This window comes from Lepisma saccharinum, chromosome 13 (genome assembly GCF_977018435.1).
Source record: "Lepisma saccharinum chromosome 13, izLepSacc3.1, whole genome shotgun sequence".
NCBI classification, from domain to species: Eukaryota; Metazoa; Arthropoda; class Insecta; order Zygentoma; family Lepismatidae; genus Lepisma; species Lepisma saccharinum.
In genome coordinates this window covers 60345176-60372675 of record NC_139241.1, presented here as the reverse complement: position 1 = coordinate 60372675, position 27500 = coordinate 60345176, and the positions used below count along the sequence as shown (strand labels likewise).

General features: G+C 39.5%; 1 protein-coding gene across 6 annotated transcripts in view; it reads left to right on the top strand.

The window, feature by feature from the left end:
- Positions 1 to 27500, top strand: part of Wnk (Wnk kinase) — a 161587-nt gene that overhangs the window by 27085 nt on the left and 107002 nt on the right. For all 6 annotated transcript variants that reach the window (XM_083134274.1, XM_083134273.1, XM_083134271.1 and 3 more), the window contains exons 2-6: positions 3601 to 4595; positions 16597 to 16769; positions 18722 to 18942; positions 21427 to 21584; positions 23124 to 23212. In XM_083134274.1, coding sequence (XP_082990400.1) covers positions 3714 to 4595; positions 16597 to 16769; positions 18722 to 18942; positions 21427 to 21584; positions 23124 to 23212 — 1523 coding nt within the window. In that variant the 5' untranslated portion in view covers positions 3601 to 3713. The remainder of the gene's footprint in view (positions 1 to 3600; positions 4596 to 16596; positions 16770 to 18721; positions 18943 to 21426; positions 21585 to 23123; positions 23213 to 27500) is intronic.

Sequence of the window (27500 nt, the reverse complement as noted above, 5' to 3'; positions counted from 1 at the left end):
TTAATCAGAATGCTGAAAACGATTTTTCTAAATCGCAAAGACTCATAGCAGGTAAGACAAGATTTTTAAATAATAGTGTTTTTTTTCCGTAAACTTGTAAATGGCGATTCAATTTTGCGGAGTTATTTGGTATATTCGTGCAGCACTGGTGCCGTTTATTGTGCATCATGCAGGTTGTTCAAGGGCAAGACAAACATCGCAACTCACGGCATTTCAGACTGGAAAAACATTTCAAATATTCTAGCATCACTCGAAAATTCTGAAGAACACAAAAACTGCGAGTTTGCACTCTTAACAAGGAAGAAATCTGTTGTGACCTTGGAAAACCATTTTCAATCACATATTCAGACGGAACATACCTACTGGGTCAGTGTCTTAAGAAGAGTTTTTGCTGTCGTAGAACTTATACACAAGTTTGCAGCAACCAAAGTGAGGCGGAAGCGGCTTCATTTATGACTGGTGAATTTAATTTCTCAATACATTACATAATTTTAGGGATAGCACATACAGAAAATGAATTGTTTGTTATTGATTTTTATCCTTTGTTTTTTACTTCAGTATGTTCACTAATTTTTATATTAGCCTGTCAAAATACTGCAAATAAGTTACTACTTTTCTTTTGAAAAGGGCGCACATTAAGTTTGTGCCTAGGGGCGGCGAGGAAGCTTAATCCGCCACTGCCTGTAATGTGAAGAAAAATGCAATAAAGATGTCAACAAATACTGAAAAATTACCTAACATCACAAAAGGCTGAAAACAAAAAAAACAACAAGGTTTTCTGGTTCTAACTTATGGGAAACGGACTGATATCAGGTTTAGCATTTTTTCAAGGCTCAGAAAATAAAAATTATATTTCATCAACTTCTGAGCCCTAGTAATGAGGTTTGAGCTACGTGAGAAATTGTTATGAATTGCTTATACTCAGCTGGTTGGCTCATTGCCAAGGTCATACAATTGAGTGTGGTCTGTTTCCTCCACAGAGCATCTGCTGCTTTTGTATGCGAGCTCCAGCTTGACTTAGCCCATTTGTTCCTTCAGTATGAAGAGATGATGTATTGAACTGTTACTCAGAGTTTTCGTGGAGAGGGAACATTTCGTTACAAAAATCCTGGTTCGTACTTCCATTAACAGTAGTAAATGACTTCTTTCTTACTTTTTGGAGGCCTCCTCCATAATGGGTTTGTCCCTTTTTCTTTGAAATCTCCAGTCAAACAGACACTCAGTAGTTCCTCCATGACCGAGGAAGAGAATTGCCCATTCTGCAGACATCCAAACGTCATTATTCAGATTTTTCATGTAGACCCATCTGAGAAATTTAACACCCAAAACTAACATCCCACAAATAGCCATGTTGAGATGCATACACATCCTGCAGGCAGGCCTACACTTATAACATATTTCAAGCCTTAAGCTAAATCCATTTATCTAAGAAATTTGACAAAAAGTTGTATTTTTTTAATAATTGTTAATCACATTTCCACCTAACTTTTAACAGTAAAGAATTGATTTTCAGCAATACTTACTCGAATAGCTACCAAATGAACTTTATTGTAAATCTCTAGCTGAAATCGTTTCTGAGATATTATGGTTTCCATAAACAGCTACATGAGCAAAAAATTCCAAATCCGGTATTGGAAAATGGCCATCCCAAGAGAACTAATAGCACTACTTCTTCTTTTATATGACCCTGTCACCAATATCCTGTCGACTTTGGTCAGCATTTCTGTTATTGTTGTGCTTCAAAAGTTGGCTGATTGTCATACAAGTTCACCAGTACCACAAACACAAATGTAAATAAATCACTTTTATCCTTGCACTCTTACATTATGAAAGCATTTTATATTTCAAGCCTACATTTCCGTGCATATATCCATACAGAAGCCAAATTACTGGAGGAGATAATTCTGATAAAGGGAAAGAGAGTAATATATTAAATGGAATTTTGAATCATTGTATTTCTTTATAGATTTTGATTCATTGTTGTGAGAAAATTGGACATTCCAAGGGTCCATTACCACATTTGCAATTTTGATGAGTTGCAATATGTATGTTTGCTAAGTGTGCTGGTGTACGCACGTGTCCCGTCCTTAATCTATTGATGAATACTATGACCTGCCGGGGAAGTGTGTACAAATAAAACCACTTGTTTTTAGTTGTAAAATCTGCTATCTATCTATATGTATTGACCACAACCATAAATTGTTCCTTGCACCAATCATTCCATTGATTTATGAGTTTGTTTTTTACTTGTGCTAATAAATCTGTTGAAACTTGTGTGTTGTAAAACTCTGGCTTGTGTAGCATATATGTCTACATGTTGTTCCCCACATTAATATTATGTGATTTAACGTAACTAATGTTTCTTTTACAAGCAAATTGAACTTGTCGAACTAATTGGACAATTTTTTCTTTAGACACTGGTTCTGATATCTAAAACATGTAGAAACACATGTGCTGAAAATGTTTTTTTTTTTTTCTTAAAAAATACAAAAAGAAATGCACCCACTGTTGGAAGATTTGATGTGGAATGACCCCTTTGTTTTTGTTCTTGCAGTTATTCTCATTAATGTGAATAAACTGGAGATGCAGGAGTGCAACATGCTTGCTTATTGGTTGGCTATTACAGCCCGTGAAAGTTCCTGGTCTCTCACACCTGCTTCTATCTTCTACTCTGTTTCATCATCTTATGCCCATCCTTTAAACTTTGTTTCTTTAGCTTCCACCTACCAACTTCCCTCTATGGACTTGCATGGCAGCTACTTGCCCACCACCTTAAGCTCACACTTCTTACATAATTTTTTGGTTGTGGGCTATGAATTCATCATTTCTCCTTGTTCACCATTGTCATTTTACTGCACTGCACCCTTTCTTATGAACCTTCTTTTCCTGCATCAGACCACTTTCATTCGCTCATACTCATTTGAGTCTCCCACGCTCGAGCATTTACAATGGAATATCATTTTATTATGACAATAATTGTAGACATATATATGGAAAATAGACATCCTGGCAGTTTCAGCCCACAATCATCTATTTCATTTTCATATGCCACTATTATTGGTAAGATAGATTATACTAGATCCAATTCTATATCAACATCTATTTTGATTCTTTGGGCACCCAGGAGTTTATATCCTACATTTTGACATTGGGATAATGACTATGTTTACAAGTTTTAATTTCACTGTGTGTTTCACCTCACGATCAATATTTGAAGACCCACTACCACAGACAGATTAAGGTTTTACATGTACTACTGGGCTTTGAGTGTTATTCACTAGAGCAATACAGCTCTTGATTCTTTACACTATCTAGTGTTGTCCGTCTGAACTATTTGATGCTCAAGCGAAATTCTCTCCCTGCAGCACTCTAATCTGAACACTGCAGCACAATACTGGGTGCTCAATTGTAATTGCAGTTGGTGAATAATATTGATTTACATACCATTTTTTGCAACAAGTGCTGCCAGATCAGACATCCTTTTTAAATTTACAGCGATCAAATGTACTTGGTGTGGTTTATGTATGGAAGATATATTAACTATGGGGTCCAATGTAGTAAGCATGATCAATGTTTATAATAATTTATCTCTTCTTTCAGATTGAGAAATAAAGATGTAGGATGCAAGGTTGGATTCTAACTTGTACTCCAAGATCAAGGACCATGTAGCATTGTGCTGTCCCTCAGCACCCTCTTGTTTGTCATCTCTGGCAATGAGCAAAAGTCGTGTTCGAGGGATAAATGTCAACTGTGACCAGAATCATGCTGCACAGAGTGAGGAAAACACAACAACACCCAGCCCAACTCGCAAACGAAACTTGCTGGGAAGCACTGTTCGTGGACTTTTTCAATCTACGCTTCGTCATCGCGACAGAGAACGTGATGATAAAAATGACACTAGGCACAGCTCATCGACCTACTATCCTTCTCGAGTGACCACTCGCTTGCGTCGAAAGTCTGCCCCCGTGTCGTCGAGCGATCCCACCAAGACCTCGGTATCTGCGACGGGTCCAGGGATTTCCGGCCTCGGTTCGGCGACCAACCAAACTTGCGATCAAGGTCGAAGGGACAGGAAAGCTTCTTTGCCTGCGTTGGTTGGGAGGTCGGCTGTCCGGCGGGCTGGGTCTGGGTCAAGAACAAGGCAGGTCACAATAGAGGAGGCAGGGTCAGTGTCGGGGCAACCCGACAAAACTGGTAGGGTTGCCAAGGATGACAGCGGGGAAGGGAAATCTGTGAACTTGGAAGCAGTGGAAAAATGTGACGATAATGCAGAATCCGCGGCAAGTGATAGTGAAGTGGTGAAGGAAGAAAGTGAAAAGCAAGATCTGGAGAAAAGTGAAAAGGAAAGTGATCGTGATGAGCATAGTGAAGTGTCAAAAGAAGTGCCGGAGGAAGTTAGTGGGAGTGTGGCCGGTGAGAAGAAAGATGGTGAAAGTAAGGAGACTACGGATGATGATGAGGAGAAGGCTGTTGGTGTATCCCCCGATGGACGATTTCTTAAGTTTGAAGAGGAGATAGGTCGGGGGAGCTTCAAGACTGTTTATCGAGGACTTGACACACAGACAGGTGTCGCTGTAGCTTGGTGTGAATTACAGGTAGGTGCTACTTTTAAATCATTATTATAACTAATTGTTGTGAAACTGTTTTAAGGAATACCACCCAATAACCTTTATAGAATTGATTGAATTGTTGTTTTAATTCCACTTTATGCACAGAAAGGCTAATCAGGACTGGACCTACAGTTTAAAGTGGGATCCGAACCACTATGTGCCTCCACCGGGTATCGAACCCAGGACCCCTTGATTGCAAGGCTAGGTCGCTACCACTGCGCCATCGGGGAGGCCAATAACCTTTATAGAAATATGACATTTTATGGCAGAGATGTAGGTACTAGGGATGGCCACAAGATCCAGATAATGGATATCTGAATTTTAAATTATCCAATATCTGTTTTGGATGCAATAGATAATCCAAATATCCAGATAATTCGGATATCTATGTAGTACAGATTTGATGAAGGATTTGTAGAAAATCTGACAGTGAAATTCGAACGTAAGGAATAAAGGAATATACAAATAGCCCATAAAATGGATAAACGATGAAACTCTCCAAATACTGCATATGTTCGGATATCTGGGCATTTTGGATAATCTTGATATTGGATAATTTGGATATCTGCATAATCCTGGTATCAGAATATTGAAGATCCAGATATTTGAAATCTGGGTGGAAATATCTGGATTAAGTTTTATCGTCCCAAGTATGTACTGGCCGTCTCACTCCTTTGTGACAATAAGTGTAATACTACACATGCATGGGAATCCAGATTTGTGCAGTTATTTTTGGGTCTTCAATGAAAGTACAAAAAACATTCATCCAATCAGATGGCATCATAGTGCATGTTTCAAAGATGCATTGCAGTCTCGCAGTAAATTTTCTTTTCAGTTTTTGTAATGGTGTATTTCACTATAGGTACAATGTCCGTTGTACCATATAACTTCTGGATATTTCTTCTTCACTTCAAAAAAAATTGTGGGCCTGCATTCAGTATTTGTAAAGGTGAGTTTGACAATTCTGTTTTAATGTCGCTGTCAGGCAAGGTTATAAAAAAGTTTAGATTGACAAGTTGGGAATTAAGGAATTGTGATTGTACTTTTTTTTTTTTTTTTTTGAAGAATAAGGGAATTGTAGAAGTAGGCAAGCAAAAACAAAAAAAAAAAATGTTGTGTGCAAACTATACTTAAGTTTGATACACTAAGTACTACCGGTAGTTCCCTGATCAGTAGTAGTGGTGAAGAGAAGAATTGCCAAACTCACCCTTAGAAATATCAAACCTTGGCCAAGTTTTTTTTTTATCCTATATACATAATGTCAGTGTGAATAGGTTATGATTTCTAAGGGTGAGTTTGGCAATTCTTATCTTTGCCACTACCATTGGTCATTTTGTCCAGATATCAAATAATTTTCTATCTGCATGTTGGATATTCTGATATATTGAATGATTGATTTAGTTTATTTTACTTCGCTTTTTGTTTCTCTTGGCTAATTTGCGAAGAGGGGGATGAGTGATGAAATGATGAAATTTATGAATGGACATTCACAAACAACCAAGCCCGAGTGGGATTCGAACCCGGGACCCTTGTATTCTGATATATTGATATCTGAATTATCCAGATATCTGGAAATTCAGATTATCCAAATTATGTGATATCGAGATAGCTGGTTAATTGAGGTCAGAATATCCAATATGCAGATAGAAAATTATTTAATGTAGCTGGATATTCAGATTATCCAAATTATGTGATATCGAGATATTCAGATTATCCGAAATGACCAGATATCTGAATGTATACATTATTTGGACAGTTTTGTTGTTTATCCATTTTATGGGCTATCCATATAGGCATTCTTTTATTTGTCATGTTCGTATTTCACTGTATGGAATTTCTACAAATCCTTCATCAATCAAATCTGTACTTTTGAGATATCCAAATTATCTGTATATTTGAATATGTGGACAATCCAAAATGGATATTGGATAATTTGAAATCCCGATCTGTTATCTGAATTTTATGGCAATCCCTACTTATGAGGTATTATCCCAACCCATTGAGAAGCATTACCTAATATCTCCGAGCTTTGCCCTGTGGAGCTTTTCAGTCCCACTGCCTCCTAACCTTGGCCCTGAAGCAGTTGAGAGTTAATGAGGCCATTGCAATGCAACACATGGTTCCAATTATGGTGCTGACCTTCCTGGAAGTGATTCTTCGAAACTAATGGCTACTTGATGGAGCCTGGCATTCAGATGAGGACTTCTCAATCACTTTTGTTACCATCAGCGCTGACTTGGTGCAGGTTGGATTGCGATGATTGTTCGATTAGCAGTTCTGGCATGCTCACTCCATTCAGCCAAGTGCCTATTGAAATTGCAATGTCTGTTTAACTCACATCTATTAAGTTCCTGTTCCGTAATTGGAATTCATGAATCCGCATGTGCAGCATCCTAAAATGATTTGGCCATTGACCTTTGGAGCCAGGACGGTCTAGTGTGTAGGGCATTTGACTGCCACGAGGGAGACCCGGGTTTGATTCCCAAGGTGGGTGATTTTAGGTTGGAATTTTTCTGGGTTTATCTCTGCATAAATGCAGCTCTGGGGCTGAGGGATAGGGGTAAAGGCATCCGGAGCATGATCACATCCAAAATGACAGAGATCGAGAATGTGTGGGGCCCTACCCCCACATCCCCTAAATGTGCCTTCGTGGCACAGTGCTACATGCAGGGTGAACTTCACCTTTCCTTTGGTTCTTGAAATAGTGTGCAAGACATTGGTTACGGTAGGTTGGGGTAATTTTGGTATATAATTTAGCGTTTTTCAAAATTAAAGCCTTGTAGTTAGTACCTATGATAATTTTTTTTAATGATCTTGATATATGTTAGCAATCTGACTTTCCCCACTGGTTTAATGTCACTTTTATAAAAAAAAAATATTTTATTGTTACCATAGTAACTTTGTTTATCTATACCCAAATTACCCCAGCGACAGGGGAAAGTGGGTATAATATGAAGCATACTTATTCTGAAGACATTATATAACCAAATTAACCCATCCACAGGTAAAGGCAAGTAACCTAGGAAAGAATATAATTTGTTTATCAAATTAGGTAACAAATAATTACATGAATGAAAATATGAAAAATAGATAAAATGTATAGCCTAAATTAAGTTACAATTTGTGAAATTTAAAATACCTGCCATTAAAATTAGGACAGAAAACACTTGACAGACAGATTTGTCCTTCATCCACCCACTCAATATAATCTTTTTCTCGGAAGAGGTGACCTCCTTTACATTTCATAAGAAACTTGACGCAATAGCGATATCTGCTCCGAGCATCTTGGGCCGTGACCTGTCCCCTGTATTCTCTTACAACCTGTCCACATTCACTTTGGTAGTTTACAGCCACCCATGACACTGCCTCCCCGATGGTGCATTGGTAGCATTGTAATCAAGGGGTCCCAGGTTCAATACCCTGTGGAGTGGTTCAGATCCCACTTTAAACTGTAGGTCCAGTCCCGATTAGCCTTACTGTGCATAAAGTGGACTTAAAACACCAAATCAGTCCAATCCAATACATTCTAATAAGCTTTATTATTTCTAATATTCTTTATATATGTCTGTTGCATGATCTAAAAAAGAACGTTGAGGTTAGTTTTCAGATAACCAATAGTTGCACCCAAATTACCCCACATCACTTAATTGTAATTTATTTAAAAACTTTTTGATACGTCAATAAACTTTTTTAAAATATGTTCCTGAATTATGTAATGTACACATACCTTAATTTGGGAGCTGTTCGATTAATTTTTTTGTGAACTGCAAACTGTTAAAAATGGCGAATCAGCTGATCAAAATTTTGACTAAAAGTTGTTTATATATTTTTTTTCTGTAGACATCAGTGTTGCCAACTCAAATTTTTCACATATACAAAATACTGTCACAAACCTTATATATGAAATTGGCATGGATACTCAATTTAGTATTAAATATATTAAAATAAATAGCACTTATACCCAAATTACCCCAGTATGCCCAAATTACCCCGACCTACCCTATCACAGTGGAACCAACAACGACTGTACCTACTGTATAGCAGTAATAGATTTATGTGTGTATAGGATGGCAAAAACTTTTAAAAAATATTTCAAGAGCAGAAAACAGTTCTATTATACAGAGTGTCCCACAAAGGGGTTTACACTATTTGAATGTTAATAACAGAGAAAGTATTACAGATAACTTGATGGAACTTTTTGTATCTTGATCTGTCATGATTAGTGCTTGTTGCCATTCATTTGTTTTTCTTTAATTTCAGTTCAGTTGCCAGTAGTGACAAGTAATTGACAAGATTGCCGGGAACCTTTCCATTGAGCAACGGAAGTGGATTTTAAAGTGTTTTTGGAAATGTGAGAACATGAAAGAGTTCAGGGACGATGGTGGGCAGAATTTGATACTGTGCAACCGTCACGTGTAACAATTACGAAATTACGCGACAAGTTTGAGAGGGAAAGAACTGGGTGCGATCTGGGACAGTGTGGCAGGAAGAAATCAGTATCGGACGAAAGAGGGATGGAAGCAGTGGTACAAACTTTCACAGGATCCCCCCAGAAGTCCATACATCAAATTCTGCTCGCCATCATCTCTGCACTTCTTTCATGTTCTCACATTTCCAACACTTTAAAATCCACTTCCGTTGCTCAACGGAAAGGTTCCCAGCCATCCTGTCACTACTGGCAACTGGACTGAAATTAAAGAAGAACAAATGAATGGCAACAAGCACTAATCATGACAGATCCAGATACAAAAAGTTCCATCAGGTTATCTGTAATACTTTTCTCTGTTATTAACATTCAAATAGTGTAAACCCCTTTGTGTGACACTCTGTATACTCTATGTGATCAAAAGTATCCGGACACACCGCGAAACGTGTGTTTATCATAGAGGGTGACACAGTACTGCCATCTATCGCGTGGAACACATAGTCAGCGAACTAAGTAGTCTGCAGACAGTGTGCGACAGCAGTATGGAATGGTCTGAGTAACTCACAGACTTTCAACGTGATCAGTTGGTTGGGTGCCACTTGTGCAGGAAGTCTGTGTGTAGATTTCCACCCTCCAAAACATCCCTCTGTCCACTGTTTCCAATGTTATAGTGAAGGGATGTGTACAACCCAAAAGCGTGCAGGCTAACCTCCCATGTTGACCTCCAGAGACCTTCGAGTGTTGAAGAGGGTCGTAGAGCATTATCGTCAATGATCCATCGCCACCATCACACAGGAATTCCGAACTGCATCAGGATCTACTCCAACCACCATTACTGTTTGGCGCAAGGTGCGGCAACTTGGTTTCCATGGCCGAGCAGCTGCCCATAAGTCAAACATCACACAGACAAATGCCAAACGCCGCTTCGTGTGGTGCAAGGAGCGTCGAAACTGGACCATAGAACAGTGGAAAACCGTTGTGTGGAGTGATGAATCACAGTACACAATGTGGCTATCCGATGGTAGGGTGTGTGTGTTGAGAAAGCCTGGTGATGACATCTACCAGCCTGTATAGTGCCGACAGTGAAATTCGGAAGTGGCGGGGTTAGAGTGTGGTCATGTTTCTGCTGGAGGGGGCTTGGCCCCCTTGTTGCTTTACATGGCAATGTCAGAGCACAAGCTTACGTTGGCATTTTAACAGCTTTCATGCTGCCTACCATCGAAGACCAGTTCGGGGATGACCTTTGTGTCTTTCAACACGACCGAGCACCCGTCCATAGGCCAGGGCTTGTGGGGGAGTGGTTTGACAACAACAACGTCCCACTAATGGACTGGCTCCCGCAGAGTCCTGATTTGAATCCCATAGAACATCTCTGGGATGTTTTGGAATGCCGACTTCGTACTAGACCACACCGATCCACATCAATACCTCTTCTCATTTTGGCGCTCTGCGAGGAATGGGCTGCCATTCCTCAGGAAACCTTCCGGCACCTGATTGAAAGTAGGCCTGTGAAAGTGAACGCTGTCATGAAGGCTAAGGGTGGGCCAACACTGTATTGACTGCCAGTGTTGCCGATGGAGGGTTACCCAAACTTGTACTTTATTTTCAGGTGGGTGTCCGGATACTTTTGATCACATAGAGTATATGGCAAAGCTGCTTGCTGGCTGCTTCCCCTTCTATGTCTGGTGGATAGTCCTGGGACTCAGAGTGATAGGTCAATTTGGTTTGGCAACTCTTATTTCAGGGTTGTTTATGATTTCTTATACCTTTTACTAATTTCAAAGCTCACCGTCTTTTTTAATTTTACCATTTTTATGAGTGAAAGACGACCCTTTCGAATAACACTAACAAACCTTTATTTTTCACTTCGTGGCACATCAAAATAATGAGAAATTAATTGACAATAACATTTACAAAAGTTGGTTTATCTTGGAAGCCCCAAACTAAGGAATCTCACAGCTGTACACTAGTAATGGTGCGTTTCGGAAAGAATCATTCCGATTCCGGAAGTCTGCGAAACTTCTATAAACCACTTTTCTTGTTCTTCTGTTCCCTTACTTTCCGGTTATCTGCCTCAGCATTGAAAAGGCCCTCTTGGGATTGAGGGAAGGTGCGAGGAGGAAGAAAGTTGTATTTTGGCCGTTCCAAATCTGTGTTTTCTGGTTTGCCCTGGTTCAGAGAGATGCCCTTCTGGCACTTACCAAACAAAATAGAAGACGTTAATATTTTGCGGGATATACTGCATTTTCTACCAATGGTAGAGTCCGTACAGTGTTGCCAGAAACAGTTGATTGCAATGGTGTTGTGAGGTAGACCAACCAAAGTTGAAAATGTTCAAGCAAACTCTTATCTGCACGAAAAGTGAAAGCAACTGTTTTCTGCGACCTACAAGTTGTCTTTTTAGTGGACTTCAAGGAGCTGGTGAAAACAATCAAATCACAGTCATACTGTGAAACACTATGAAAACTAGAGATGTCCAGCCTCCGGAGGCCAGGCCTCAGCCTCCAGAGACCTTGTGAGGCTGAGGCTGTGTGAGGCCAGAGGCCAACCTTGAGCTTGGAGGCTGAGGCCAAGTTCGAGGTTGGAGGATGAGGTCAGAGTCCAACCTTGAGCTTGGAGGCTGAGGCCCTGTGAGGTTGGAGGTTGAGGTCATGTGAGGCTGGAGGCGGAGGTGGAGTTCGGAGGGTGAGGCCGTATGAGGCCAACTTTCAGCATGGAGGCTGAGGCCAAGATGAAATTTGGGGCTGAGGCCATGTGATACTGGAGGCCAAGATGGAGTTCGGAAGCTGACACCATGTGAGGCTGGAGCTTGGTCCTTGCAAGCAAATCAAATGAACTGCTCACACTACACGGCCATGTGAGGCCGGAGGCCAAGATGGACTTCGGAGGCTGAGGCCAAGATGGTTTCCAGAGGCTGAGGCCGGAGTCCAACCTTCAACTCGAAGGCAGGGTCTCGCGAGGCCAAAGTCAAATGGCCATCTTTGATCAAAACTAAGACATGCCATACAGAAACAACGATGTGAATGCTGCACTCAGGAACTGTTCTTAACCATGACAATGCTAGACCACATATTGTTGCACTCACTTTCCAGACGATTCAGGAATTCAGATGGGAACTTCTTGCTTTTTGATCACCCCCATATAGTCCTGACCTTGCACCTGGTGACTATCATGTCTTCCTGCACCTCAGAAAGTGTCTTGATTCTCAAGAAAACTAAGATGTTGAGGAGTGTTAGATTGGGAACTCCCAAGTGGCAAACTTCAATGGAGAGGGTATAAAGAAGCTTGTACCATGGAAAAAAATGGTTACAATTTTGAAAAATGAAGTAAATACAGGTGCGTGGGTGGACTTTGAATCTGAAACACCTTTGATTATAGAACCTGCAGGTGGGGTGCTCTCCTGTGCCACCTCTTGGTCACACACAGGGTAGCGGGCATTTGAGCACGTAGGTGTGTGCCTGTCAGTCACATTGCCACGGTAGTGCCTGTACTGCACATCGAATATTCAGTTTCATACAGTACAGTGGGACACATATCAGAGTTCCAAAGAGGGCAAATTGTTGGTGTTTGTCTCGACAGAGCATCAGTGACAGAGACTGCAAATGTTTTTACGGTTTCAAGGGTCATGGCGGCATACCAGAATGGATGAACCACATATAGGAGGACTAACTGTCGGTGGAAGCTGTCTAACTGGCACGTCGGTGTTTAGAAGAGGATTGTGAACAAAAAGCATAAAACCACCGCTGCAAAAGTCACCACAGAATTGAATACACACTTGACTGAACCTGTTTGTACAAAAACCATTCATCGAGAACTTTGTAGGGCCAACATCCATGGCAGAGTTGCTGTACCAAAACCCTTGATCACTAGCACCAATGCCAAAAAGCAGGTTGTCTGGTGCCAGCAGCACAAATCGGGGACATTAGTCGACCTCAAACATGTCGTGTTCTCTGATGAGTCCACCTTCTTTGTTTTTCCAACATCTGGAAGAGTTTACGTGTGGAGAAGTCCATTCGAAGAATACCAACAAGAGTGCTTAGTGCCCAGAGTGAGCCATGAACGTTTATCTGTGACGGTGAGGGATGCAATATCATGGCAGTCTTTGGGGCCACTGATTGTTCTAAAGGAATACATCACTGCCAAAGACTAGGGCCATTCCGAAGGACAATCTGCACCCTATGGTACAAATATTGTTCTCTGAATGTGGTGCAGTTTTCCAGGTTGATAATGCACCGCTAAACAGGTCAAAGTGGTTTGATGAGCATGAACGCGAGGTTGAACATCTGTCATGGTCTGCCCAGTCACCAGACCTAAACATAATTGAGACCTTATGGGTTCTTTTGGAAGATCGCGTGAGGTGACATTTCCCTCCACCAACAACATGTCATGAACTCATCGGTGTGCTTCAGGAGAAATTGCTGCAAATCTCCACTGTGCAGGACCTGTATTGGTCCTTCCTCTTTCCTCTCATGCAGCCCAACACCATAGTAATAAAGATTAGTGTCTGCATTCCAGGTGATTAAGTTTCAATGTACACCACCTGTATGCACTGGCATACGCAGAGGAGGGTTGGGGCTGATCCCCCTCTGAAATTTTGAGAAGAATAAACATTTTCAAGTAAGAAACAATCACTAACTCTGGAAAAACAAGTGGTAAATACAACACTTGCCGTAAAATGACTCCCGAATGCCATGTTTGAGAGTGGAAATTTCTAAAAATATAGAAATATTATATTGTGTATGCCAATACCCTACAATGGAGCGATGTACTTTCAATTTTTACAATTCCAGCCCATCCTGAAAAAATCCTGCGTAAGCTAGTGCCTTTATGTACGTATTTGTAAGCACTAATATAGTGTTGCTACACTTCTTTTCTTGTTAGATAAAATCAATTCTTTTTTATTTTTTAATGAGCCTTGTATACAGGGTGTTTCATAAGTTCGTTTACAACGCTTGGGAGGTGATTGTATGAGTGAAAATAAAGTGGAAAGTTCATGTAACGAAATTCCGGAAATGGCTTTGTTGCCGAGTTATTGACGTTTGAAAATGTGGGAAAATGATTTTCCGAAGTGAATAATGGCAAAACGGGTGGAGAGAAGTCGTCGGTGTTGGGCGGTCCACTAAGAAGTTGGGTACGCTCTTGTCAAAAAATCACGCGGCAATGTTGTGCAATGTCGGTGCAAGGGATTCCCCAAAGGACGCGAACGAAGATGTTGACAGGAGTGGGGTGGGTGTGCGTTCAGCGTGAGCTGGTATCGACGAAAATTTGCATGTGTTGAATGGCACCAAAAAACAAAGAAAATTTCCTGAGCGAAGAGCACCATGACGTAAAAACGAAAAAAATGAACTGTCATAGGTTGCATACCTTGAAGGGCACACAGTATGCTTAATGGAGATGTGAAGGGAACCTCATCATAGACTGTTTTCAAAGTTTCCACCATGTACTTCCAAGCAGAGGCGACAACGGCGAATCAAGGATTGTCTAGTGCGACCCAACAACCCCGGCGTTTCTGCTATCGATGCTGCAGCTTCATTGATACAGGCAACGAGGTCCTCGGCTGACACGACAGGTGTTTCGTAAACGAGGCGTTTCATCTCTCCCCAGAGGAAGAAATCCAGGGGCGTAATATCAGGCGATCGAGGTGGCAATGGCACAGGCCCTCCCCTGCCAATGCACTGGTTGTGGAATATGGTATTGAAGAAATGGCGCACATTCCGATCGAAATGTGGCGGTGCACCGTCATGTTGAAACCACAGTCTCTGTCTCAGTGCCAAGGGCAAGTCCTCTAGTAGTTCAGGCAACACCTCAGTGAGAAATGCTTGATAAGTGCGTCCACATAGGCAAACAGGGAGAATGTACGGTCCAATCAAATGGTCATGCAGTATCCCGCACCACACATTCACTGCAAATCTCTGCTGATGATGTGCCACTAGCAGTGCATGTGGATTTTCATGTTCCCACACATGACTGTTTTTACTATTGAACACACCAGTTTTCGTGAAGATAGCCTCATCAGTCCATAGTACCATATTCTGAAAATTGGGGATAGTTTCAATTTGATGAACAAACCATTGGCAAAAGTCCTCACGTGTGCCAAAGTCCCGAGGTAAAAGGTCTTGCACTTTCTTCAATTTGTACGGGTGCATCCCCTCTTCTGCCAGGACTTGCCACACATTCACATGGGAGGTGTTTCGTTCGTGGGCTAGTGTGCGCGTACTGGTGCCTGGATGATCCATGATTGCAGTTAGCACATCTTCCACAAACCGTCGTGTTCGCACACTTCGGGGTCGTCCAACTTCTCGACGAGGTGGCAACACTGATCCTGTTTCCCAAAGTCGAGTGTCTACAGTTTGAAATAAGGTGTGCAATGGTAACACCCTATTTGGATAACGTGCCCCATACAGTCGCCTTGCAGCTCGGCTATTACCTCCAGCCTCCCCATAAATCAGATGCATGTCCGCCAGCTCTTGGGACGTGTATGCAGCCATCCCTTACACCGGGCTACAAGTGTTTATGGCCGTTAACACTAGTACACTTCACAGAACATGATGGGCTGTGGCTAAGAACTAACACGTAACACTGCTAGGTCAAATGTTTGCCCAACACTACTGTCCAAGAACCTCACATCTTTCCATTCAACCGTGAATGTTTAACAACCTGCTGCTGGCACAGCACCTGAAGCACGAATGGCACGGACACGTGTGTTCCTTGATGAGGAAACCTACACTGCGTCCCTAGCGGGAAATGTGGTACTTAACGTCAGATCACACGGACACCCATCTGCCCTTCAGGGTATGCAACCTATGACAGTTCATTTTTTCGTTTTTACGTCATGGTGCTCTTCGCTCAGGAAATTTTCTTTGTTTTTTGGTGTCATTCAACACATGCCAATTTTCGTCGATACCAGCTCACGCAGAACGCACACCCACCCCACTCCTGTCAACATCTTCGTTCGCGTCCTTTGGGGAATCCCTTGCGCCGACATTGCACAACATTGCCACATGATTTTTTGAGAAGAACGTACCCAATTTCTTAGTGGACCGCCCAACACCGACGACTTCTCTCCACCCGTTTTGCCATTATTCACTTCGGAAAATCATTTTCCCACATTTTCAAACGTCAATAACTCGGCAACAAAGCCGTTTCCGGAATTTCGTTACATGAACTTTCCACCTTATTTTCACTCGTACAATCACCTCCCAATTGTTGTAAACGAACTTACGAAACACCCTGTATAGGTGACAGGTGCCCTTAGACTGCCTCTTCTTTTGTGGTCACATGTTAGATACTGCATCAGCAACTGTAGCATCCAGTGACACCACCATGAAACAGAAGTAAGTGCTGCGCATCCCTATTCCACCTTCTTTCCACCTCCCTCTATGTATTTAACCCATCAAACTGTAACTTATCCCTCATCTTATTATTACCAAAGAGAGCTCTAACTACCTGTGGTTGGCCAGGCAATTTAAGATAGATCGTGGTGAAGTGTTAATATATCTAATGTTCGCAGGTGCAAAATCTTTCATTCTTATTTTCTGATGCAATTATTTATTGTTTCAGGAGAAGAAGCTTAATAAGAGTGAGCGACTGAGGTTCAGGGAAGAGGCCGAAATGCTGAAAGGTCTCCAGCATCCGAACATTGTGCGCTTCTACGATTACTGGGAAGTGACATTGACCAAGAAAAAGTATATTGTCCTTGTTACAGAGCTTATGACATCTGGAACATTAAAAACGTGAGTGTTTTAATTAAGCTTTTGGTGAAAGTGTTTTATTATTATTATTATTGTTAATATTGATTGACATCTCTCAAATTGAAATTTCTTAAATTAGCATGTCAGGGGTTCAAACCAATATCGATTGTATAGCTGTACCATGAAATGAAACATTCCCTGGCACAGTTTTTGAACACTCAACCTGAAGGTAGCATTGGCAATGCAATCAGCTGCTTGCCAGGTAATCATGTCCCTGCATTGTCAAAATGTGCACCATTGTTCGACACATCATCATCTTTTCAGTGCCAAGTGTTTGTACACACAAAGCTTCCCTCCTGAGAGTCCTTTGGAGCCCGGTTGAAGAAACAGATTGAGAAGGAACTTGATGTAGATGCTATGGAGTTCATGGGGAAGTAATTGCGGATTAAGAAAAAGTAGTTCAAATTTTCCCCACCAGGTTGAAATGTGGTGCTGAAGTAATAAACTAAACTAAACTTAACTCCATGGCACAACAGTCTTCGAAGGGCCAGGGCCTGCCAGAGCAGGTTTTCATTGGGTGATGCTATGGTTTTCTCTCCATGCAGCAATCTAATTGGAGCTTTCTGATTCGAAAGTGTGGTCAGCGCATCGGATCCCATTGCTGCTATTTTTATTGCTCTCATGACTGGAGCTCGCTACTTCTTGAATTATAACACCATTAAGCCTTGTTTCCATGATATGAAAAAATCAATATGCTGACCAAGGCATACTTCTTGAAGTAGCTTTCCAATTGTCCTCACGATTCTGGGTCAATGCTGCTATTTTGGGGACACCTGCCGGGAATCAAACCCATGACTGCTCGCACCAAAGGCAAGAGTGCTAACCACTTGGCTTGCACAATGTTCCCAGTTGCTGAATCTAGGTCAACTGAATTTGAATTCCAACTGAATTGATACGTTCACGTCTAGTATCAGTAAGTACCACCAGGTGTCAGCAAGTATCATTTAACCAGCAGGGACACACCTGCCATCTAGCGGCGAAACTTAGAACTATGTCCAATTAAGGAGATGCATCACCAAAACGGTGTAATGAATTGATTGATGTTTGAAAAACATCGCAAATTCAAGACAAGCACCAAAAAGAAGCAGCCAACATTTGAAGTAAAAAGTGTTGAAAATCAACTTTAAGCAACGTTGGCCTACGCTGTTTAAGAAGAGACCTAAGAGCTTTCAAAGCAGAGAAGTGCATTTCATACAAAAAAGAAGAAAAAGGAAGTATATGTGACAGCACACGAGTTTATAGACTACACTAGGTGAAGTATTCAAGCTCTACAAAGACTGTGAGATTGTGCTTGCTACTACTAATGTTTATAGTGGAAAAGTAATAATTTAAAAAAAATTAAAAATATATAAAAAATTGAGGATGTGGCTAAAATTGAGCTTTATGTACCAGACGACTGCAAAGAGTTGTATGACATCATTTTATCATGGCCTTCATCCATGTAGTCTGCATGTGATGAACATTCTGATAGTGACTGGCAGTGCTGTATTTGAAGAAAATGTTGTGTTACTTAAAATTCATTATTGAGAGTTGTTATTGTAAACATTTTATTTGTTCAGAACACTTACCTGGCATTCATAGTAATGTTATATCAACTAATAACTGGGCAGTAATATTTAAAAACTGCATGTATTTCTTCCTACGTTCAAGTGAAAACCAAAAGGAAAACATTCCACAATGTTTTTTGTAACTGTGTCTATTTACGTATGAACAATTTTAATAAAGTATTGCTTTAGAACTATTGTCAGAGCTTGGTATTATAATTTCACAATAGAAAGTTTTTTAATTAATAAAGTATGTTGAACCCCAGAACTATTTAGTTGATTTCCAAAAAATTACACTGTGGAATCTGTTCTTTCTTTCTCTCACCCATTTAATTATGTAACTTGAAATCTCTTCTTTATTATTCTGTTACTTAATTAATATGTTCACAGATACCTGCGGCGCTTCAAGAAAATCAATCTGAAAGTCTTGAAGTCTTGGTGTCGGCAGATACTAAAAGGCCTATACTTCTTGCATTCCCGAGGTCCACCCATCATCCACAGAGACCTTAAATGTGATAATATTTTCATTACTGGAACAACTGGCAGTGTGAAGATTGGAGACCTGGGGTTGGCCACCCTTAAGAATCGATCATTTGCCAAATCTGTTATTGGTAGGTAAAAATTGTATGGTGTTTCTTTTTGTAGTGCATAATTTAGATCAGGCCTAGGCTGATAGTGCTTTGAACCGATGCTGAGACTTCTTAATATTTATAATTTAATGTGTTACATCATATCATTCTACCAGCCTTTTTCTTTAATGTGTTGGATTAAAATATTCGTAATGAACTGATGTCATAGAATTGTGAAGTACTATGGTGTCTGCTAACAAATGAAAACAATTTAGAATAACCTGAATGCATGAAATGCATTTATGAAAATTTGTTGTGTGTACGTGATGCTTTAAATATGTAGCAGCAGAATTGGACTTAATTTGCCTGTGAAGCACAGATGGTAGTAATTTTTGTTGGTGAGATATGCAAATTTTATGCATTCACAAACAATTAAACGTTAATATAATTAGAAAATTTGCAAATTGATTAATTTTGTCATTTGCATTTACATGGAGTAGGACCACTTTTTGTGGAATTCTCCCTTTAAAAAAATCATTTTTTTTCTACACAATGTTAGTGAAAAATTATGTAAATTATACATTTTGAATAATTTACAGGATAGGTAAGGTTCATGTAAGTGTCATGCAGCTTTTTGTCGACCCAATGATACATTCACAATCCAGAAAAGTACAGGTTTTTTTTTTTTTAAAAAAAAGGTAACTGAACATGGTTTAACTGCTGAGTTTCAGTTACCATTTTTTTAAACACCCTGTATCTATTGGTATTGGTGATACTTTGACATCATATCAGCTCAGTCTTAATTTGCTTGTATATTATTTCTTGTAGTGGGAGATTTCTGCATGGGGTGAATGTATCCTCTAGCAAGTAAATTTATCTTTTTCTTTTCTTTTAGGACTGCTCTGGTACCAAACCCACTGCCGATAATCTTACTGATTCCCAACAATACTTGAAAATTTTAAAAATTCAAAGCAATTCAGTTTTAGTACATAAAATTTACATTGAAACTGTGTCATGGCATTCTACCAGAGCTTTTCTGTAAATATCCATAATTTCACCTGAAATAATTAATCACTCCATTTCTCTCCACATTGTTGTTGCAAGAATGAAAATTATGCATTTTGCATGGTACCCAGACTCTGCAAGAATGTCGTTTTGCATTTTTGAGGACTTCTTGAGACGCTGTTTCTTTGGAATGATTTCCACTGACCTGGAGAACCTGAAAAGATCAGTAAAATTAGGTTCTCTATTTTGCTTTCTGGGATTGAAACTGAGAATACATATCACTTTTTCCTCCAAACTTGTTTCTTTTTTGGGTTCATATTTCATATAAAATGTTCTTTTATTGTATTTTTCGTCGTTTATTTTCGAAAAGTTAAATAAACTTGATTTGTTGGATTGTACCTAACATTTATTTGTTTATATAGAGTGTTCTGGAAAGTAAAGGTGAAATGATACTCCTGCCTTATGATGGTATCGGAAAGTATCAGTTGGGATTTATTTACTTACGAATATCGGCCGCTACCTTTCAGGCACTTTGTGTTTTGAAACGGTCCACAAAAATGGCACTTGACACATTTGAAGTCTAATTATCGTGGAAATTATGCAAAATTTGAAGTGTATTTTTAATTTACACCAGTTTTGCATGAAGAAGTTGATTTTGTGATTACATAACTTTTTAATATTCTGTTGTAATTCTTGAATATCAATATTATTGATGCATATAATTCAAGTGGAACACTTACACACCGACATTAATCAATATTTTGAACAAGTTTTATTTATTACAATTTTCAATCATTGGCATTGGTGGGAATCCATAAGTGTAGCAGCTTCGGCAATGGTATCAGCTCAGTCCTACTAGGAAGTTAAAGATATCTTGGGATAACTGGGAAATTTGGTTGTGCAAAAGAAATAATAGCCCTATTTATGCTAAGCAGTTGTAGTTTGCATGTTTCTAAAAACACATCGTTTCCTCAGCCAGTCACATCAACATTGCAGCATTGGAGTGATGTGGCGATAGGCCCCACACATCTGATCTAGTGTTTAGTCATAATCATGGAAAATACATTGTTAAATGTTTGAAGACTAAAATAACTAAATTATAACACATATTCGATGTACAAAATTTACTCCATTCATGAAAATCTATTTATTAAAATTTGGCACACACACACGAGATGCAAAAAATGCAAGCTCGACCAGGACTCGAACCTGGGGGTGTGGCATACCGTGCCATTTCTCTACCAACTAAGCAAATATCTATGTTCTTAAAAGGTTTGCATAACACTTTTTATAGATGCAAAATAATCTAACATAGTTATTTGTAGTGATTTTTATTTTATCTGCGACATTTCGTCGTGGTTTCCCAGAACTGTTCCAAGCTTACACCAAGATACACATACGTATCTCCAAACAAATGTCCAGTCGACTCTTGATTCTACCACCCCGAATATGTCTATAATCATATATTTGAAGTGTTTGCAACTGTTCATTTACTAATGCATTATCTCCTGTTCATTATAGGGACTCCTGAGTTCATGGCTCCCGAGATGTATGAAGAACACTATGATGAAAGTGTTGATGTATATGCATTTGGAATGTGTATGTTGGAGATGGCAACCTCTGAATATCCCTACTCAGAGTGTACAGGTCCAGCACAAATATATAAGAAAGTAGTGAGCGTAAGTAGTTAGTTTTACATTGTCAATGTGAAGTTGCTTGTAAAAATATCCATTATTTACACACACCTTCCTATCATAATTGTATTCAGGTTTTCTTCTATGTATTCATGTTTGCTTTCTCACATGTGGTGTCAAGAGGTACAAAAGCACATTTGTAACAGGCAAATCCGAATAGGGTATTTATTTAAAAATCACTGGAGAAAAGTGTAAGCCTTAATGCCCGAAGTCCACAGTTGTGGAAGTCTTGAAATATTACTCTTAGCACAAAATTAATCACTGCTGGTTGAAAGTTTTGTATCTCTTCCCACTGTATGTTGTATCTTTGTTGTTTTCATCTATTGTTTTCTGTATATCATACTTCTGTTATTGAGTTTCTCAGTATCTTCTCCATTCTTCTATGCCGAGTGGTTAGCACATCTCGCTGCGATGCCAAGGGTCCCGGGTTCGAATCCTGTTCGGACTTGGTTGTTTGTGAATGTCCATTCATCAATTTCATCACTCATCCCCATCTTCGCAAATTAGCCAAGAGGCACAAAATGCGAAGTAAAATAAACTAAATCAATCAATCAATCCATTCTTCTCTGACCTTTACAGTTTTTTTAATTCTCCAGCATTATTCTGTGAAGACATTAAAGTGAAAAGTGCATGCTCATCCATGACCTGTATTATTTTTCTTGTATGTATGCTTGCATTATAGAATTATTTCTCTTTTGGTCTACGTTTGTTATGTTTCAGGACAACACACGCTCCCTTCATCAGACATTTATTCCTGATAATGATTTTTTTCATGAAATATCACAACAAAAACTATGTTTTTATGCTTGTAACAACTGTAGACCACAAGAGAAATATTTTTTTATTCAATTTCTACAAAGTATATCTTTGCTGCGTACCTCAACTTACGGCAGGGGTTTCCTAACTTTTTTGTTTCACGGCACTCTCAGAGTTTCAAGATTTTTTCCGTGGCACTAAAGTCAGAATGTAGGCCTATCTAATACTTGCAATGCTCAGTTAGTGTGGTTACGTTGCTTGGCTTAAGTTAAAAAATAAACACACATTTCAAATTCAGAAACATTGTATATGTAAAAAGTACTAAATAAGCACATATTTGGAACAATCATGATTCAATATATTGGAACAGGTACCACTGACTTACGGTAATTCATTCATAGATTGGAATATTGAAGAACTGACCAAAAAATAGAAGTTTTGAATTAGCATAATTTTCAAAATAATTTGACTCCATAAAAGTGTCCTGCATCCTTTTTTGTGAACGTCATGGAATCAAACCCTGGCCAGTATCAATGAACAAATGCCAAACCAGTACCTTCCAATACTAATACTACTGATATAAGCTCAGCCATTTTTTTTTTTTTTTTTACAGTAACACTGCATTTTAGCAAACCATTTTCCACATTGTAATGCAAATAATTTTTCTATTGAGAAAGAGATAAATATGCTTTTAATATTGTAAATAGAAGATAATAATTACGAATTCCCTTCTGCTTTAGTGTTCTTGTATATGTATCTTCCTTGCAGGGTGTGAAGCCTATGAGTTTTGAGAAGGTAGAAAATCCTGAAATTCGGGACATTATTGAACGATGTATACGACTGAAGAAGGAAGAGAGGTTTGTAACTGTTAATTTTTATTATTTACATTTTGATTATTCATAATTTTTTGATCATACGACTTTAATCTTATTTGGGTAATTTCATGTCAAATCAACCAAGAAAAAATGAATTTTGGAATTTGATGCCATGGGTTTTGACTAATTTTTGGTATACACAGTATAAAGGTTCAATGTATATGTTGCAAGTTGTTACTTTGAGATTCAGCGAATGTTATGGCGAGGGTTTGGTGGACTATAACCAAATCAACAAAGAATAAAAGAAACAACAACACTCATTCAAAGGAACAACGCTTTACTCTGCCACACACAGACCCTATGCTGTGTGTGGTGTTCCATGGATCATAACTAGTGTCCCGTAGGAGACACGTTAGCCAACAGACTTAACTTTTTGCCTGAATTCTAAAACGGTAGGTAGAGGAGGCCTTTGTAGACTTATTGCTCATGTCAATGATACTCAAGTCGATCACATTGAAACAGCACATTTATTAAATATATAACAATCTGTGGCATGGCCACCACCAAACATGGACACCACCATTACACAAAAGAAACATAAAATATATACACAAAAGAATTGGTACTTACATATCAGCCATTTCCTTAAACTACCTCTCATACCTGGGGGCCACACACTTTTTGACACTCGCACGCCACACCCCGATACTTGGCCTTTGATGGGGCACACAAAACAAAAGGAGGGGTATTTTCCTGGACTATCGGTGATTTTGGCCTACTTCCCTCATGTGACAAAGCACTTGGGTGCTAATGGGTGCACTTTCCTGAATTTCCAAGGGAGGATTGATGAATATAACTATGGATGCATGGCAGCCAATGCCTTTTGTGGAATTTTCTGTGCGATTTTCGCCATTTTAGTGAAATCTGTGTAACCCATACCAGGATAGGGAAAGCCAGACCACATGGCTTGCTGGATGGAACCAGAGGAGCATCCGCCAAGTATCCATAAGCATCCATAGTTATATTCATCAATCCTCCCTTATTGGTCATAACAGAAGTAAAGTGTATGCAGTGCAATCTCAAATTCAGGAGCCTGTTTTCCGGCTTGGTGGCATGTTATGTGGTTGACTTCTGATCTCACCACTGAGTTTCTAGTGTTAGAGACCCTGCCAGGGTGTTCAAAAGACATACTGGAAGTCTCGCCTATCTGTCCAGCTCTGCCCTAGAATTGAGCAGGTTCCCGTGAATGAGCAACTCTTGGCCTTGTAGCCAACAACTTCCGGTAATCGCTTTCATTCATACCATGTTCTTTGTTCCCTGCAATATTTCATAAAAGAGCGAAACTGTTAGAGATAATCAAAGCTACATAATCCAACTAAAGATCGTAAACCTGCTTAATGCATTGTCATCCAGGTTTCCACAAAAGTTTACTCTGATCTTTTGTACATCATAACTAGAGCTAGGAATTTTAGGTGCAAAAAAGGTGCTAATTTTCAGATGTAAAAATTATTGTGAGCAGTGCATACATATATGATTCAACTTGTCTGGATAAACACACAGAGTATTCTCTGGTTTTAAATCGTTTAATATAACTAAGCAAAGAAAATTCTCTGATACATTAGAAAGCGACATAAAGGAAAACATGCTTCTTCTTACTTGCTTAGAATTAGTCATCTAGAAAACTGTTAAAATATATTACATTCAAAATTTCTATGTTCTTCTGAGTGAGGGTACATCTGCGGTCACTAAGCAGATACTTGTAAGTTGAAAAAGAACGTTTTCAACCGGTAATCCACATCCTTGTTGGTTGCGACTTCCTGAAAATCAGGGTTTTTGGCTAAACTTTGTTCTAACTTCTCTTTCCCGACCCCTTGCAGCTCTCGTTGCACATCCATCAAAACAGCCCACTGTGCTTCCTTTTCAGGACACTGCTCCTCCAGTTTTGTGATTGCAGTAGTAAGGAAAGAGAAGCCATGTACAATATAGAGTTCATCTTGCAATTCCTGTTTAAGTGCAAGTTTTTTGGCTTTTTCTACAGCTGAAAAATCACTAGACAAAGCATCTAAAAATTTCGATATTGTATGGAAATGATTGCAAATAAACACTGAAGCTTTTAACCATGTACCCCATCTAGTGAGGATGGGAGAGGGTGGTAGTGGAAGTTTCGTAATTTCTACGTACACTTCTGTATTCTAGAAGGAGCCTTTTTCAGTATTTTCTTAATGCTAGAAACAAATTCGTTCACATATGTATATTCATCTTTAAGAGCTTCACAAACTCGATGCAAAGCATGAACAATGCAGGGCACATGTTTTAAGTTAGGATACATATTCTTCAGATTAGAAAATGCAGCTAACATGTAAGATGCTTGGTCTGTAAGAACTAACCACACACACTATCATATTTTACTCCCTCCGGCCACAATACAAAACATGCATCATTGAAACTTTGCATTACACTTGCATTATCTGTTTTGGCGAGAAAATAAGTTTTTAAAAGCATGGGTTTCACTTGATGTCCATTGAGAGGTGCTACTAAAATGTTCAAAACATACCTGTTTTGCCTATCTGTGGTTTCATCTAGTATGAAATAGACTGGATGGTCAGCTACTACTTGGCTGATCTGCGAGATTTTAACTTTATAAAGAGGTTGAAGGTAAGATTTCCTTAAGGTGCTCTCATCTGGAACTGACTTCCCAGTATATTTTTGCAAATATGATTTCATGACAGGATTGTTAAGTTTCGAAAGAGGTATTCCACACGCTATAAATGTCCTTGCTGCCTCACTGAAAAATTCATTTGTATTTCTGGAACTCGAAGATGCAAGCGCTTCACCAATGAATTGTTGTCCCTTCCCACCTTTACCATCTTGTAGTTCTTTATTCCTGACGTACTTCCCACTTCGTAGATGCTGCACAACCCGAGTGTGTTGATGTTTGTCATCAACAGCAATAGAAATATCACACCTTAGAACAGGATCCATCACTCTGAATGCCGTCACCGCTAAACTGTTTAACAATGTCCTGTAGTTTCCCAACATTTACTTTACGTTTTGGCATGGTGAACAAGCAAATCCGATGCATCGATCACAGACTGCATTTACTTTGCTCGCTGAGATGGGAGAAGGAAACTAAAACAAAACAGCTTTCCTACAACAATTCGTAAACAATACAGCATAGGACAAAAAGAGCACAACTTCTAGCAATTGTAACGCATCATTGTTGGCACTGTTTAAAGTCCGCGCGCTTACTACGGTAAAGTCCAAAAACTGAAGAAAGCAGATTTATTGTTGTGCAGTAAACAAGAATCGCGTGCCAAGAAGCCATGCCTCAAATGTGGGTGGAGTTAAACAGCACGTGAGTTGTATTTAAAAAAAATAGTAAAGATGCAAAAAGGACGGAAAGGTGCAAAAGGTTCTGAGATTGTGAAAAAGGTGGAGAAGGTTCTGAGTGTGAAAAAGGTGCAAAAAGGTACAACCGAAACACCATGAGTAGAGTTCAATACGTGCTTATTTTGGGGATGAGTCACTTTTTTACCCATTTTCACAAAAAAAAATTTAAGGTGCAGCACCTAAAATTCCTAGCTCTGATCATAACTTCCGTTTCCCACTTCATATGTTTTCCTAATTGTGCCGATATCATAATATTTGCCAAAAAAGTGTTCCCTTGGCTGAGTGACTTCTCCCTCTTTTCCTGTCAGCAAACATGGAGGGGGGGGGATGCTGATTGTTTCAGCCACAATTTTCTTGCTCGTGTGTGCACACGGGCTGATTACTGGTGAGGGTGGAAGTGGACATCCCTCTTCCTTTCCTTTAAGATCTAAAATGGGTCAACCAGTTCTGAATACATTCTTGAAAACTAACAAAAACCGTAGGACAAGTTATAAAAAAAAGTGACCCCAACCCCATTCCCAGCTCATTCTCCACCGCTGTTGTGTACGGGAATGTGATAGTTGCAGATTTCAGGTCTTTTTTTTTTTCCTGTTGTCTGCATAGGAAATATTGCCTCTATTATTGTCTGTTGCATGGTAAAACTTAAAACAAGGGTAATTTCTTTCTTCTTCACACTACTGATAAAAGTTCCGTCTTCGACAGTTGCGTCATCTTTAAAATATCACCTGTTACTCGAACTTCCAGCGGGTCTCCTTGCTTTTATGCAGCAGCTGGCGCCAGTGTTTCATCTGGAGTCTGCAAAGCCATTGCTTGCCGATAACAGCAATGACTCATCCAGCGCGAAGGAAGGAGTCATTGTTTTGAATCTCGCAAAGCTGTTTTGATTTGAAGATAACAAAATTCGATCGAAAAGCAAGAGCTAAAACAACTTCATGTTCTG